Source organism: Pteropus medius, unplaced genomic scaffold (assembly GCF_902729225.1).
Source record: "Pteropus medius unplaced genomic scaffold, Ma_sr-lr_union100, whole genome shotgun sequence".
Classification (NCBI taxonomy): Eukaryota; Metazoa; Chordata; class Mammalia; order Chiroptera; family Pteropodidae; genus Pteropus; species Pteropus medius.
In genome coordinates this window covers 181,034-196,170 of record NW_024340851.1, presented here as the reverse complement: position 1 = coordinate 196,170, position 15,137 = coordinate 181,034, and the positions used below count along the sequence as shown (strand labels likewise).

The 15,137-nt window shown below is 33.9% G+C and overlaps 1 protein-coding gene across 13 annotated transcripts in view; it reads left to right on the top strand.

The window, feature by feature from the left end:
- The window catches only part of ATRX (ATRX chromatin remodeler), a 261,805-nt gene that overhangs the window by 139,301 nt on the left and 107,367 nt on the right, over positions 1-15,137 (top strand). For all 13 annotated transcript variants that reach the window (XM_039849234.1, XM_039849215.1, XM_039849209.1 and 10 more), the window contains 4 exons: positions 5,327-5,468; positions 6,369-6,478; positions 7,361-7,507; positions 7,668-7,845. In XM_039849234.1, the coding sequence (XP_039705168.1) occupies positions 5,327-5,468; positions 6,369-6,478; positions 7,361-7,507; positions 7,668-7,845 (577 nt within the window). The remainder of the gene's footprint in view (positions 1-5,326; positions 5,469-6,368; positions 6,479-7,360; positions 7,508-7,667; positions 7,846-15,137) is intronic.

The following is a 15,137-nucleotide window of genomic DNA, read 5'->3' as shown; positions in this document are numbered from 1 at the left end:
AAAACAAAATGACAAAAAATACATAACTATGAGTAAGGCGACCAGTAGGCAGATAGAAGCAGAGTAGTGCAACCCTTATTAAGAACAAGGCAGTATAAGCTTAAACAATACGAAGAGGTTTGCTATAGAAAGATAGTAATGAACATTCAGCGTACATAGGGACAAATTGGGACAACAATGACAGAAAAGGGGAGGATTCAAATATCCAAATTCGCAAAGGGTAATGGAGATAAGGCACACGCAGAAGAAAATGGACTACTATATATATATAACTATTCTCTACATATTCGTAATGGTAACCACACACCGAACATTCAGAACTGAAGTATATAACATAAAAGAAGGACCGGAGGGAAAATCCACAAAACCCAACTAAAAAACAAAACAAAAGAAAACACAAGGACAAGGAAATAACAAGCACCGAGCTACCAGAAAGCAAAAGATAAAAAGGCTATAGGAAACCTCATATTTCAATAAACACCCTAAGTGTAAATGGACTGAACTCACCAAAAAACAAACAAACAAACAGAAAAAAACACAGAGGTGCATATTGGATCAAAAAAACCAAACCAAACATATGCTGCTTCAAGGAGACACATCCCTGTTCCAAAGACAGGTATAGACTCAAAGTGAAAGGGCAGAAAATGACATTTCGAGTAAATGGCAATCAGAGAAAAGCTTTTTCATATTGGATGAAAAAGACTTCAAAATAAAAAAGGTAAAGAAAAATACTGAGAGACATTTCATAATAATAAAGAGAATCATGTACCAAGAAGGCATAACACTTATTATTATCTGTGCTGCCAATCAGGGAGCCCCGAAATATGTAAAGCAATTATTAACAGAACTAAAGGGATAAACAGACCAAAACACTATCGTAGTAGGGGACCTAAATACCCTACTGTCGGATATGGACAGATCGTCAAAAGAGAAAAGCAATAAGGAAATAACATCCTTAAATGACACATTAGACCAGCTGGACATAATAGACATATACAGAGCCATTCATCCCCAAAGTGCTGCTTATACATTTCTTCTCTAGTGCACATGGAATATTCTCAAGGATTGACCACATACTGGGACAAGAGATAGCCTCAATATAAGAGGGTTGAAATCATACCAACAATATTCTCTGATCATAATGCTTTGAAGCTGGAAATCAACTGTAAAAAATCAGGAAGAACCACAAATACTGCGTCAGGGAAGAAATAAAAAGACCAAGAGATATATAGAAACGAATGACAATGATAATCCAACATATCATATCTTTTGGGACATGGCAAAAGTTGTCACAAGAGGAAATTTCATATCATTGCAGGCATATTTACAAAAACAAGAAAGAGCCCAAATAAACAATCTCATGCTTCATCTTAAAAAACAAGAAAAAAAGAACAAATGAAGCCTAAAGTCAACAGAAGGAAAGAAATAATAAAAAATAGAGCAGAATTAAATGAAATTGTAAATAAAAGTACAATAGAAAAAATCAGTGCAACAAAGAGCTGGTTTCTTGAGAAGGTCATTACAGTTGACAAAGCCCTGGCTAGACTGACTAAAGAAAAAAAGAGAAAAGACAAACAAACAAAATCAGGGATAAAAGGGATAAATGATGACACACTGCAGAAACATAAAGGATCATACAAGAATAATATCAAAAATTATATAACATCAAATTTAATAACCTAGAAGAAATGGACAAGTACTAGAAAGCTGCAACCTACCTAGACTGCATCAAGAAGAACTGGAAAATCTAAATATACTGATCAGCAGTATGGAAATTGAAACAATCAACAAAAACCAACAAACCAAAACGTAAAAGTCCAGGACCAGATAGCTTCATCAATGAATTCTACCAAACATTCAAAGAAGATTTAATACCTATTCTTCTCAAACTTTTCCAAAAACTTGAAGGGGAGGCATTCCTAACTCATTCTATGAGGTCAATATTACCTTGAGACCAAAACCTGTTAAAGATAACATAAAAGTAGAAAACTACAGACCAATATCTCTCATGAGCACAGATGCAAAAATCCTAAATAAGATACTAGTGAACCGAATACAGCAGCATATTAAAAGGATTATAAACCACGATCAAGTGGGCTTCATTTCAGAGGCACAGAGTTGGTTCAGATATGCAAATTGATTAATGTGATACACCACATAAACAAATTAAAAAATAAGAATCATATGATCATATCAATAGATGCAGAAAAAAGCCTTCGACAAGATACAGCATCCATTTATGATCAAAACACTTAACAAAATCGTTATAGAAAGAAAATACCTTAACATAATAAAGGCCATATATGACAAACCCTCGGCCAACATTATACTTAGTGGTGAAAAACTAAAAACCTTCCCTCTAAAATCAGGAACAAGGCAAGGCTGTGCACTATCGCCACTGTTATTCAGTATAACATTGGAGGTCCTAGCAAGTGCAGTCAGACAAGAGAAAGATTTAAAAGGCATCCAAATAGGAAAGGAAGAAGTCAAACTGTCACTATTTGCAGATGACAAGATTCTCTATATAGAAAACCCTAAAGACTCCCCAAGAACACTACTAGAAACAATAAGCAAATACAGTAAAGTCTCTGGATACAAATCAACGTTCAAAAATCCATAGTTTTCCTATACTCTAATAATGAAGTGTCAGAAAAAGAAGTGAAAAAAATACTTCCTTTTGCAATTCCAATGAAAAGAATAAAATACCTAGAAGTAAATTTAACAAAACAAGTGAAAGACCTATATAATAAAAACTATAAGACTTTATTAATAGAAATTAAAGAAGATACAATGAAATGGAAAGGTATTTCGTGTTCTTGGATTGGAAGAATAAACATAGTTAAAATGACCTTATTACCTACAGCATTATACAGATTTAATGCAAATCCCATCAAAATCCCCCATCATTTTTTAAATAAATAGAACAAAATATCATCAGATCTGTATGGAAGTACAAAAATCCTCGAATTGCCAAAGCCATCCTGAGAAAAAAGATACAGGTTGGAGGCATCACTCTGCTTGACTTCAAATTATACTACAAAGCGGCATGGAATTGGCAGAAAAACAGACACACAGACCAGTGGAACAGAATTGAGAATCCAGAAATAAACCCATGTATAAATGAGAAAATAAATTTCGACAAAAGACCTAAGAACATACAGTGGAGAAAGGAAAGCCTCTTCAATAAATGGTGCTGCGGAAACTGGAAAGACACTTGCAAAAGAATGAAACTAGACTGTTGTCAATCACCACACACAAAAATGAACTCAAGTGGATTAAGCACCTGAATATAAGACCTGAAACAATAAATTGCATAGAAGAAAACATAGGAACTAAACTCAAGGACCTTGGACTTAAAGAGGATTTTATGAATTTGACTTCAAAGGCAAGTGAAATAAAAGCAAAAATAAATGAATGGGACTACATCACACTAAAAAGTTTTCCACAGCAAAAGAATCAGTTAACAAGGCAAAGAGACAGCCATCTGAATGGGAGAAGACCAATTGCAAGCAACGCCTCCAATCAGGGCCAAATATCCAAAATATATAAAGAACTTATACAACTAAATAACAAAAAACCCAAATGATCCAATTAAAAAATGGGCAGAAGACCTGAACAGATGCTTCTCCCAAGAAGACATACAAATGGCCAACAAACATGAAAAGATGCTCAACATAGCTAGCTATTATTGAAATGCATATCAAAACCATAATGATACCATGTCACATCTTTTAGAATAGCTATTATCAACAGGACAAGTAATAGCAAATGTTGCAGAGGATGCAGAGAAAAAGGAACTCATTTACTGGTGGTTGGACTGAAAATTGGTACAGTCACTATGGAAAACAGTATGGAGGTTCCTCAGAAAACTAAGCATTGATCTACCATATGATCTAGCAATCCCTCTACTGGGTATTTATCCAAAAGACTTGAAAACCCATATCCGAAAAGATATTTGCACACTGATGTTTATAGCAGCATTATTCACAGTGGCCAGGACATGGAAGCAAGTGAAGTGTCCTACGATAGATGATTGGCTAAAGAAGTGGTGGTACATATATACAATGGAATATTTCTCAGCCATAAGAAGAGATGAAATACTGCCATTTGCAACCCCATGCATGGACCTTGACATAATCGTGCTCAACAAAATAAGCCAGATAGAAAAAGTTGAAAACCACATGATATCACTTATATGTGGGATATAAACCTATAAGCAACAAACACACATGAGAAACAGAGACTCATGGACATGGACAATAGGCTACTCTTTACTGTAGGGTAGGGGAGGAGTGGGGAGGAGAGGGGAGGTAAATGGGGCCAAAAGGGGTCAATGTCTTGAGATTCACTGAAAAATCCTCTAGCACTGTGGGAGGGAGGCAGATACACAATGCTGTGTGTGAAATGACTTGCAATGTGTGTAACATGTATCGTCAAACATGTATATATAGCAATATTATCAGATCTAGAACACACACACACACACACACCCCACACACCTTTTTACACACACACACACACACTGACCACTAATTCTCACCCTGAAACTTCCACCTGGGTTTTAAGTTAACCAATTGTTCACTACAAAAAAAAAAAAAGACAACAAAAAAATATATACACCGCGTGTTCTTGCCTATATATATATATATATATATATATATATATATCTTTTTACATTTTCTTTTAAGTAAGAAACTTGAGTTTATTGTTACTCTTTCGAATTAGAAGATATTGTTGTAATGCTTTCGAGCCAGCTGGTGGGTCTCAATTTTTTTTCCTTTCATAGGACTTATTTTCAGTGGCAGTCTTTTGATATCTTGAGTGGGACAGTTCTTGTTTCCAACTGTCTTTCACATTGTGTAACATTTATATTTAACTTCCCTTTTTTTTTTTCCTTTAAATACTAGTCCTGACTAGTCATTGTGACAACCGTTACGTGCCCTTATACATTTTCAGTTATCGTTTAGAAGAATAGAAGCATCTATGTTTGGTAGCCACGTGCCTATTCAAATTTCACTGGTGGTGCCTTTGATTGCTTTAGAGCACTACTTATCACACAGGTCCACCAATACCATGTGGTGAGATACTTAGGGTGAGAACCAATGAGCTAAATTATTGACATTACCACAGTGATTCAAAGTATTGTGGAGGTTTTTGATTTTGGAAAACGTGTAAACCTACAATATCTCCTGGTCTTATTGAAACAAAATAGTGGATGTGTCATTTGGAAGCAGGTATTTTTTTGGAAAATTTCTTTTATTAGACTAATACTTCACCATTGCTTAAAAGATTTCTATGAGCTTAACCATAATTCCCTTTCTTGTAGGTAATAGAAATTGAAGATGCGTCACCCACTAAGTGTCCAATAACAACCAAGTTGGTTTTAGATGAAGATGAAGAAACCAAGGAACCTTTAGTGCAGGTTCATAGAAATATGGTTATCAAATTGAAACCCCATCAAGTAGATGGTAAGAAACTATTAGATTTTTAGTTATGTTTTACCATTTTTGGTGTTTTTGTGTGCCTCACATTATGCTAAGCATTGGAGGTATATTGGTGAGCAAAACAAACACGATCCCTGCGCTTATGGAGCACATATGCAAATGAGGAAAAAAAAATTGATTGTACAGATAATGCGAGTTACAAAAGGGGAATTAAGTGCCACTTACAAATGGGTAAGTGTGGTAAGTGGATTTCACCTAGTCTGCAGTGGTTGGCTAAGGGCAGCTGTGGAGTAGGGAGAGGTACAGTTAGTTAAAAGCCTTCTCCAGGAAATGCTATTTCAGCATTTTCAGGTATGTTTGTTCATAATATTTCTACATTGGTATTAAAAAGTTTCCAAATCATCCCTGTCCTCTACTTTGTTAGAGTGGAATTAATAAGTCAGTTTTTAATGTGTATATGAATGACTTCATAAGGAAAGTTCTACAGTGCTATTCCTTGGGTAGCCAGCCCCCTTTCTTATTAAGTCTTTGCCAGTGAATAAAGGGAGAAATGATACATTATCTCCTTTTTTGTTTTTATTGACTCAATAAACATGAAAGTATATTTGATAGAAATCTGTTTATTTTTTGGATAAAATTTCTGTTTTAGATTTTTCATATGTTTGATTTTCCCAGGGAATAGAAGTCTACTTTGATATCTTAGATAAGCTGAATGAAAGTCACGCTGTTGTATGCTTGTTGTGTTCACTGTGTTTTTTCTAGTTAATCTTAGGGTTATGGTGTCCTCATTTACATTTAAGATATTTTTTATCCATTTTTAAAAATTCTGTTTCTTAGAAGTTTTGGTAATGTTTTTATGTGTTTATAAAGGAAAATTTTTAACTTGGGACTTTAAATTGAACTTAATGAAGTTGTTACTTTTAGGTGTTCAGTTTATGTGGGATTGCTGCTGTGAATCTGTAAAAAAAACAAAGAAATCTCCGGGTTCAGGATGTATTCTCGCCCACTGTATGGGCCTTGGTAAGACTTTACAGGTAAGAATATGAATAGGGATATTCTCTTGTTAAGCATTCATTAATTCAAGAATATATATAGGATTCTACAATGTCCCAGGCACAGTTAAAGGGGCTGGAGGTAAATCAATGAACAAAAATAACAAGGTCCCCCCCACCAAGAACTTTATTCTGGTGGTGACGAGAGATTTTAATCAAATAAAATAAGAAGTGTGTACTTTCAGATAAGTATTAAGGGAGAAAAGAGAGAGAGAGCATCCTTTAGGAGGTGATGTTTGAGCAGAGATCCTAATGAGAAGGAATGGGAATACAGGCATAGCCAGTAAAATCTGCGAAGATTCTGAGGTAGAAATGGACTTCCTTTACAATTTTTTAACAGTCTATGATCCTACAGTAATGAGAGCATAACATTTTTTACTGTTAAAATACTATATTTCTGAATAGTAGCAAAGATGCGAAATTAGTGAATATATTTGTAATTTTAAATCGTAAGGTAATTATTGTAGATTCAGAACACTTTAAAATGGAAAAGTACTCTATAACACATTTCTCTTTTAAATGGGCAGTGATATTTTCTGAAAGGTTGTAGGGACTTTCTGTGGAGACCAGGGACTTAGTAGCTGTTTTAGTGTGGTTATTTCTTATATTCATATTATTTTTATTGATCATACAATCATGGAGCTTTAGAGTTGGAAGGGCCTTCTATATCATCTACTTGAACTCCCGCTTTCAACATATTATTTCTCTTTCCTTGTACTTCGCCTGGTTTGGAAATTGTGACCTTTGGTTGGCTGCTTTATTGTTTAAAGAAAAAAACAGCTATTGAATCATAAGATTGCTTGATTTATTGACTTTTTTATGGATATTGAAATGAAGGTGGCAACTTAATTTGTTTTCTTATAGGTGGTTAGTTTTCTTCATACGGTTCTTTTGTGTGAGAAGTTGGATTTCAGCACAGCTTTAGTGGTTTGTCCTCTTAATACTGCTTTGAATTGGATGAATGAATTTGAGAAGTGGCAAGAGGGATTAAAAGATGATGAGAAACTTGAGGTATATTTTAAAGAAAAAACATTTAAATGTTTTTTATACTGCATGAAATTTGTGTAGTAAAAAGATTTTTCATTACCAATGATGCATATTTCAATGGGAATATTTAGTATTTGTACATTCCTAATATCTACCTTTCAAAATCTTTGTTTTCCCACAAAAGGTCTCTGAATTAGCAACTGTGAAACGTCCTCAGGAGAGAAGCTACATGCTTCAGAGGTGGCAAGAAGATGGTGGTGTTATGATCATAGGCTATGAGATGTACAGAAATCTTGCTCAAGGAAGGAATGTGAAGAGTAGGAAACTTAAAGAAATATTTAACAAAGCTTTGGTTGATCCAGGTAAGATATTAATGGGCACTGAGATCGAGAAGCAAGTTGAATAAAAAATGTGTTTTATGTTTTATTTAACAAGTACTAATTGAGCAACTACTAAGTAGCTGGTTTTGTTTAATTTTTTCTTTAGGTTTTTGCCTTCTTTTTGTTTCTTAGTATAGTTTTATTAAGATGAAATCACCCTTAATGTTGCCAGCTGTTCAGAATGTATGTGCTGAGTCTGGAAGTGTTTGAGGTTTTCAGGGGAGACCTTGTAAACAATTAGAAATTTATCGATGCCTGTATCACAGTTGCAGGTGCTTCCAACTGTCTGAATGTTAGATAATAACAAGAGCTCTCTCCATACTCTGAAAATAGTTCTTAAGTTTCTTTCCCAACTTTATGCCATTAGAAGAATTGCTGCATGCTTTTTTTTCTCCTTTACAAGGTGATCACAATGAAGGTTAATATTTGCAATATTGTCAATCTTATGACAATAATCTTCATGAGATCCAAATATTTGACTCTTTTTTTGGCAGTTGGAAAAACAGCAACTTGTACTATCAGAAAACTAATTAATTTCAATTCATTTGTATCTATAATTTTCCTTTCAGTTTTTATCTTGTATCTAATTACTTTAAGACACTGTGATTTTGGATGTTTGTTGAGAAAGTCTAATTTTCACTTTAAAAATAACATGGGTTTGCCTCTTTTTATTTATTTTATTTTAAAATTTTTATTTTTTTCAGCTTTAGTGAGGTGTAATTGACAAAAAATTGTAAGGTACTTAAAGTGTACAACGTAATTTGATGTACATTGTGAAAGGATACCCCCATCAAGTTACACATCCATCACCTCATATATTTACCTTTTTTTGATGAGGACATTTAAGTTCTGCTCTTAGCAAATTTCAGTTATACAATGCAGTGTTATCAACTATAGTCACCATGTTATACATTAGATGCTAGGAGCTTAATTCATCTTACAACTGAAAGTTTGTACCCTTTTGCCTCTTTTTTTAAGATGGTGATATAATTAACATCTGCCAAAGTAAATGCGATTATAAATCTAAGGCCTAATAATATGTTTATCTTTTTCCCATGATTAAAAGTCATCTAAAAGTCCTGTGATACTTTTATCATCAGAGAACTATAAGCTGGTGATTAGTATTACAGCATATTTTTCACAAGTGTTTCTTAGAACGATTTAAAACAACAGTTTCAAATGCTTAATGTTTTGATTTCTTTCATGAGGAAATAAAAAAGAAATTAAAACTCCTTACATGAAGAGTAATGTTTATTTTTCCATGTAAATCATTTAGTGACATTTAAACTTTTTATTTGAGAATAATCTTTTGTTTACAGAAAAGTCTAAATGATAGTAAAGAAAGCTTTTGTATACCCTGCACCTAGATTCCCCCCACTAACACCTTACTACATTGCCATGGTAGATTTGCCAAAACTAAGAAATTTATACATTGTTGGCATTGTTGTTAACTAAATTCTAAACTGTATTTGAATTTCACCTGTTTTCCTATTAATGTCTGCATTCTGTTCCAAGATCTGATCCAGGATACCATATTGGATTTAACTGTCATGTCTCCACAGTCTTCTCTGATCTTTGATGGTTTCTCAGTCTTTATTTTTCATTATCCTGTCAATCTTGAGGAATACTGTTCAAGTATCCTGTAGAATGTTCACTAGTCTGTTTGTTGTTTTTCCTGTGGTTAGACTGGGGTTATAGGTTTTTGAAAGGATGTTCATTTAGAGGTGAGGTACCCTTCTTGTCACATTGTATTAGGGATACATTAGATCCATATGACATCATGGTGATTTACTTCATCACTTCATTAATGTAGTGGTGGTCAGATTTCTCTACTATAAAGTTACTGTTTTCACCTGTCTCTATTTTTTTGGCAGTCAGTCACTAACTCTAGCTCACCCAAACAGGGGAAGGGCAGAAATTAAGCACCATCTCCTGTAGTGGGCAATATCTACACATAAAATTTCAAACTTTTCTTTAAGAAAGCTTTGTTCTTTCTTATCCATTTATTTAATCACTCATTGATTTATATTAGTATAGACTGACCTATTATTAGTTTATATGTTAGATTATAAAGTAACACTATGTTGTTTATTTTGTTATTCAGATTGTTCTAATTTGGCCATTGGTAGTTTTCCCAGGGTGGTTCCTGTATCTCTTTGATATTTCATCCTTCCATTTGTTTGTTTGTTTTAAGCACTTCATTACTTTCTGGTACTATAAGATGCTCCAGGCTAATGTTATATTGTCCCTGCCACAGAATCATCTATTTCAACAAGGAGCTGTGGTTTCTTTTATCGAAAAATGGTGTTTACAGACCAAGATCTGGGTGCTGAGTGTGTTTATTGCTGCTGGAGTGTCATTACTTCTGGGTCCTCTCAACAGACAGAACTAGGTGACATGTATACAGATCCATGTATACACACAAATATATACATTTGTGTGTTATTGTGGTAAAATACACATAACATAAAATTGACTTAACCATTATAAAGTGTACAATTCTGTGGCGTTTAGAATATTCATGGTGGTGTACAAACGTAGTAACGATTCCATTGAATCCCACAACATTTCCATCACTTCAAAAACAAGCACTGTACCCATTAGCAATCATTCCCAAGTGCCCACCCTCCCCTAGAAACCAACAATCTACTTTCTGTCTCAATGGATTTTCCTGTTCTGGACATTTTATAAAAATGTTTCTGGACATTTTATAAAATGAAATCTTACAGTATCGGGCTTCTTTTAGTTAGCATAATATTTTCAAGGTTTATCCATATTGTAGCATGTATCAGTACTTTATTCTTTTTTACATACACACACAAGCACACGATATTAATTCAAGCTGCTGTTAGATTTAAATAGCAAGATAAATCTGACTGTGTAATTATATAAAGCAATAACAAATTCCATAGTGTACTGAAGCATTTCATCCAGGCTTGAATTTTTAAATAGAACTTTTCTCCATGTCTCTCTCTAAATCCCCTTTCTTCTACTCTGCAGAGCCTCATTGCTGCATTCTCTAAAATGATTTCTAAGTAAAGCTATTTTCAAACCCTACCTCTTCATTTATATCATTGGAATGAGGTTTTCCAGAAAATATTATTTCCAAGATTTAATTAAATATATTTTAAAAAATTAAATATAAAATATATTTCCAATGTTTTAATTAAAACAATTCCTTTTAAACATTAAAGATTTACAAATTTCTTAAATGTTAGGCAATGTTATATACAATTCTATCTTAATAAATAAAGTATAAATAACATTAACTTTATATTGCCTCAGGGTTATAAATGAGTATATTACCTTTATTCTTTCTTCCTACTTTTATTCTCTCAGATTTCCTTACTAAGGATAAAAGCTCCCTCTCATTCCATTGACATGTTAATAAATAGTTTTTTAAGTTAAATTGTAAAAGCAGTGTATGTTCTTAAGCAAAACACAAGCAGAAGAAAAAGGTATGTATTGAAAAATAATAGTTCCCTTCCTCCCTGTCCCACTGCTGTTTCATGTATATCCTTCCAGAAATTTTTTATGCTTATGCAAGCATGTATTTTTATTATTTTTTTATTTAGATATAATTGACAAACAACACTATATTCGTTTCAGTTGCACAACACAATGATTTGATATACATATATGTTGCAAAATGATCACTAGAGTAAGTCGTTAATATACATCACCACACAAAGTTTTTTTCTTGTGATGAGAACTATTAAGATTTACTTTCATAGCAACTTTCAAATATATAATACAGTATTGTCGACTATAGTTGCCATGCTGTACATTACATCCCTAGGACTTATTTATCTTATAACTGGAAAATTGTACCTTTTTACCACCTTCAGCTGTTATGCCTCCCTTCCACCTCACCAAACCTCTGGCAACCACTAGTCTGTTTGTATCTATGAGTTTGTGTGTGTTTTTTGAAATTTCACGTGTGACCATACAGTATTTATCTTTCTTTGTCTCACTTATTTCACTTGCCGTAATGCTCTCACAGTACATCTATGTTGTTACAAATGACAGGATTTTTTTTTCCTTTCTGTGGCTGAATAATATTCCATTGTATGTGTACCCCACATTTGTCAATAGGCACTTAGGTTGTTTCCATGTCTTGGCTGTTGTAAATAATGTTGCAATGAATATGGGAGTACAGGTATCTCTTTGAGATAATGATTTCATTTCCTTTGGGTATATACCCAGCAATGAAATTATTAGATCATATGGTAATTCTATTTTTAATTGCTGGGGAACCTCCATACTGTTTTCCATAGTGGCTGCACTAATTCACATTTTTACCAACAGTGTTCAAGGGTTCCCTTATCTCTACATCCTCACCAACACTAGTTATCGCTTGTCTTTTAGATAATAGCCATTCTAAGAGGTGTAAAGTGATATGTCACTGTAGTTTTCATTTGCATTTTCCCAATAATTAGTGATGTGGAGGACCTTTTTGTGTACCTCTTGGCCATTTGTATGCCTTCTTTGTAAAACTGCCTATTCAGATCCTCTGCCCATTTTTAATCAGATTTTTTTTTTAGCATGTATCGTGCAATGTTTGGAGGTTCCCAAGGCCACCCTTAGGTTCAGTAATTCACTAAGACTCACAGAACTCAGAACAGCTGTGATACTCATGATTTCGGTTTATTACAATAAAAGGATACATATTAAAATCAACAAGAAAATATGGGAGGGCCCAGGGGAGGTCCATATGTCAGTAGAATCGTATACATAGCACTTAACTTCCAGCAGTGATGTATGACAATATGCATGGAATATTGCCAACAAGTCACACTCATCTGAGCCTTGGTGTCTTGAGTTTACGCTTAATCATGTAGGCATGGTTGACTACCCATGTGGGTGATTTTAGTCTCAAGCCCCTCCAAAAGTTGAGAAGATGTCACATCACCCAAAGGTACAAAACCCCACCCCCTGTCTCATAAATCATATTGTTAGTATAGACTCACTGGTAAGACATCCCAAGGGTTTAGACGTTACTTCCCGGGAGCTGGAGGCAAAGACCAAATCTTTCTTTGGGCAGGGTTAATCCTTTATGTCACTATATATGTGTATATAGTGAAATGAAATCACCCTTTTAGAAGCAGTTGTTTAAATACAAATGGTGTCATAATATAGATTCTGCAACTTGTTCCTTTTTGTTTAGTAATGTATTTGACTTATCTTTCAAGGTTAGTACATAGAAATCTACATCATTAATTTTAATTCTGTAATATTGCATTATACCATAATTTTATTAGCCCTCTTTGACAAGCTTTTATATTGTTTCTAATTTTCTATTGTAACTGCTTCAGAGGATATTTTGTATATCTTTTAGTACTTGTGGAAATATATTTTTTTAGATAAATTCTCAGAAATTAAAATATGGGTTAAAGAAGGCATACAGTTTACGTTTTAACAGATTCAGACTGATTTAGACTCCCACAAAGAGTGTATTGAGAGTACCTGTTTTACCACACCCTCAGGAACACTGGTGGAAATCATTTAAATCACTTGTGTGAAAGGTATTTTTTCTCTTTAGAAAACATTTTAGGATTCAAAATAAACAATATGTAGCCTTTTGATACAAAGCTGGCTATAGATTTTAATTTTTAGAAAGTATATTAGTAATTTAAAAATTATGTTTTGCTATTTACATAATCCTATCTGAATACTGAATAATAATTATATTATTTAATCAGTCATACTGAAGCAATTATTTGGAAATCATGAAGAAGATGAATTTTTTCTAATGCCTAAGAGACGGGGGCTTATTGGACAACTGCTATTGTTGAAATCAGTTGTTTTTTTTTGTTTTTTTTTAGGAATGTAGTTATTACCATTTCTTTTTAATTAAAGTTTATTGGAGTGACATTGGTTAATACAATTATATAATTTTCACGTGTACATTATCATTTGTCATCTGTATATTCTTGTGTGTTTACCACTCAAAGTCCAGTTTCCTTCAGCTACCATATATTTGATTCCCTTTACCCACTTCACTCTCCCCCTAAACCCTATATTTGACCCCTTTTACCACTTCTACCTCCCTTCTCCTCCCTCACCCCACTAGTAACCACTAGTCTATAGTCCTCTGGTAACCACCAGCCTATAGTCCATGTCCATGAGTCTCTGTTTGTTTTTCCCGCTCATTCGTTGCTTTTAGGTTTATATCCCATATATAAGTGATATATGATTTTCAAGTTTTCTATCTGGCTTGTTTCACTTAGCATGATTATCTCAAAGTCTATCCATGTTGTCGCAAATGGCAGTATTTCATCTCTTCTTATGACTGAGTAATATTCCATTGTATATATGTACCACAGCTTCTTTAGCCAGTAATCTGTTGTAGGACACTTTGGTTGCTTCCATGTCCTGGCCACTGTGAATAATGCTGCTATGAACATCGGTGTACAAATATCTTTTCGGATATGGGTTTTCAAATCTTTGAGGTAAATACCCAGTGGAGAGATTGCTGGATCATATGATAGATCAATTAGTTTTTGAGGACTCTCCATACTGTTGTCCATAGTGGCTGTACCAATTTCCAGTCCCACCAACAGTGTATAAGGGTTTTTTTTTCTCCGCATCCTCTCCAGCATTTATTACTTGTCCTGTTGATTATAGCTATTCTAACAGGTGTGAGATGGTATCTCATTGTGATTTTTATTTGCATTTCCCTAATAGCGAGCAATGTTGAGTATCTTTTCAAATGTTTGTTGGCCATTTGTATGTCCCCTAGGGAGAAGTGTCTGTTCAGGTCCTCTGCCCATTTTTTGATTGGATCATTTGTTTTTTTGTTGTTACTGAGTCGTATGAGTTGCTTTGTATATTTCGGATATTGGGCCCTTATCGGAGGTGTTGCTTGCAAATATATTTTCCCATTTGGATGGTTGTCTCTTTACCTGATTTTTTCCTTTGCTGAGCAGAAGCTTTTTAATTTGATGTAGTCCCATTTATTTATTTTAGCTTTTACTTCCCTTTCTTTTGAGGTCAAATTCATAAAATCTTCTTTAATTCCAAGATCTTTCAGTTTCGTTTCTATGTTTTCTTCTATGCATCTTGTTGTTTCAGGTCTTATATTTAGGTCCTTAATCCGTTTTGAGTTAATTTTGGTGTGGCAATAGACAACAGTCTAGTTTCATTCTTCTGCAGGTGGCTTTCCAGTTTTTTCAGCACCATTTATTGGAGAGGCTTTCCTTTCTCCACTGTATATTTTTGGCTTTTTTGTCTAAAATTATTTGCCCATATCAATATGAGTTTACTTCTGAACT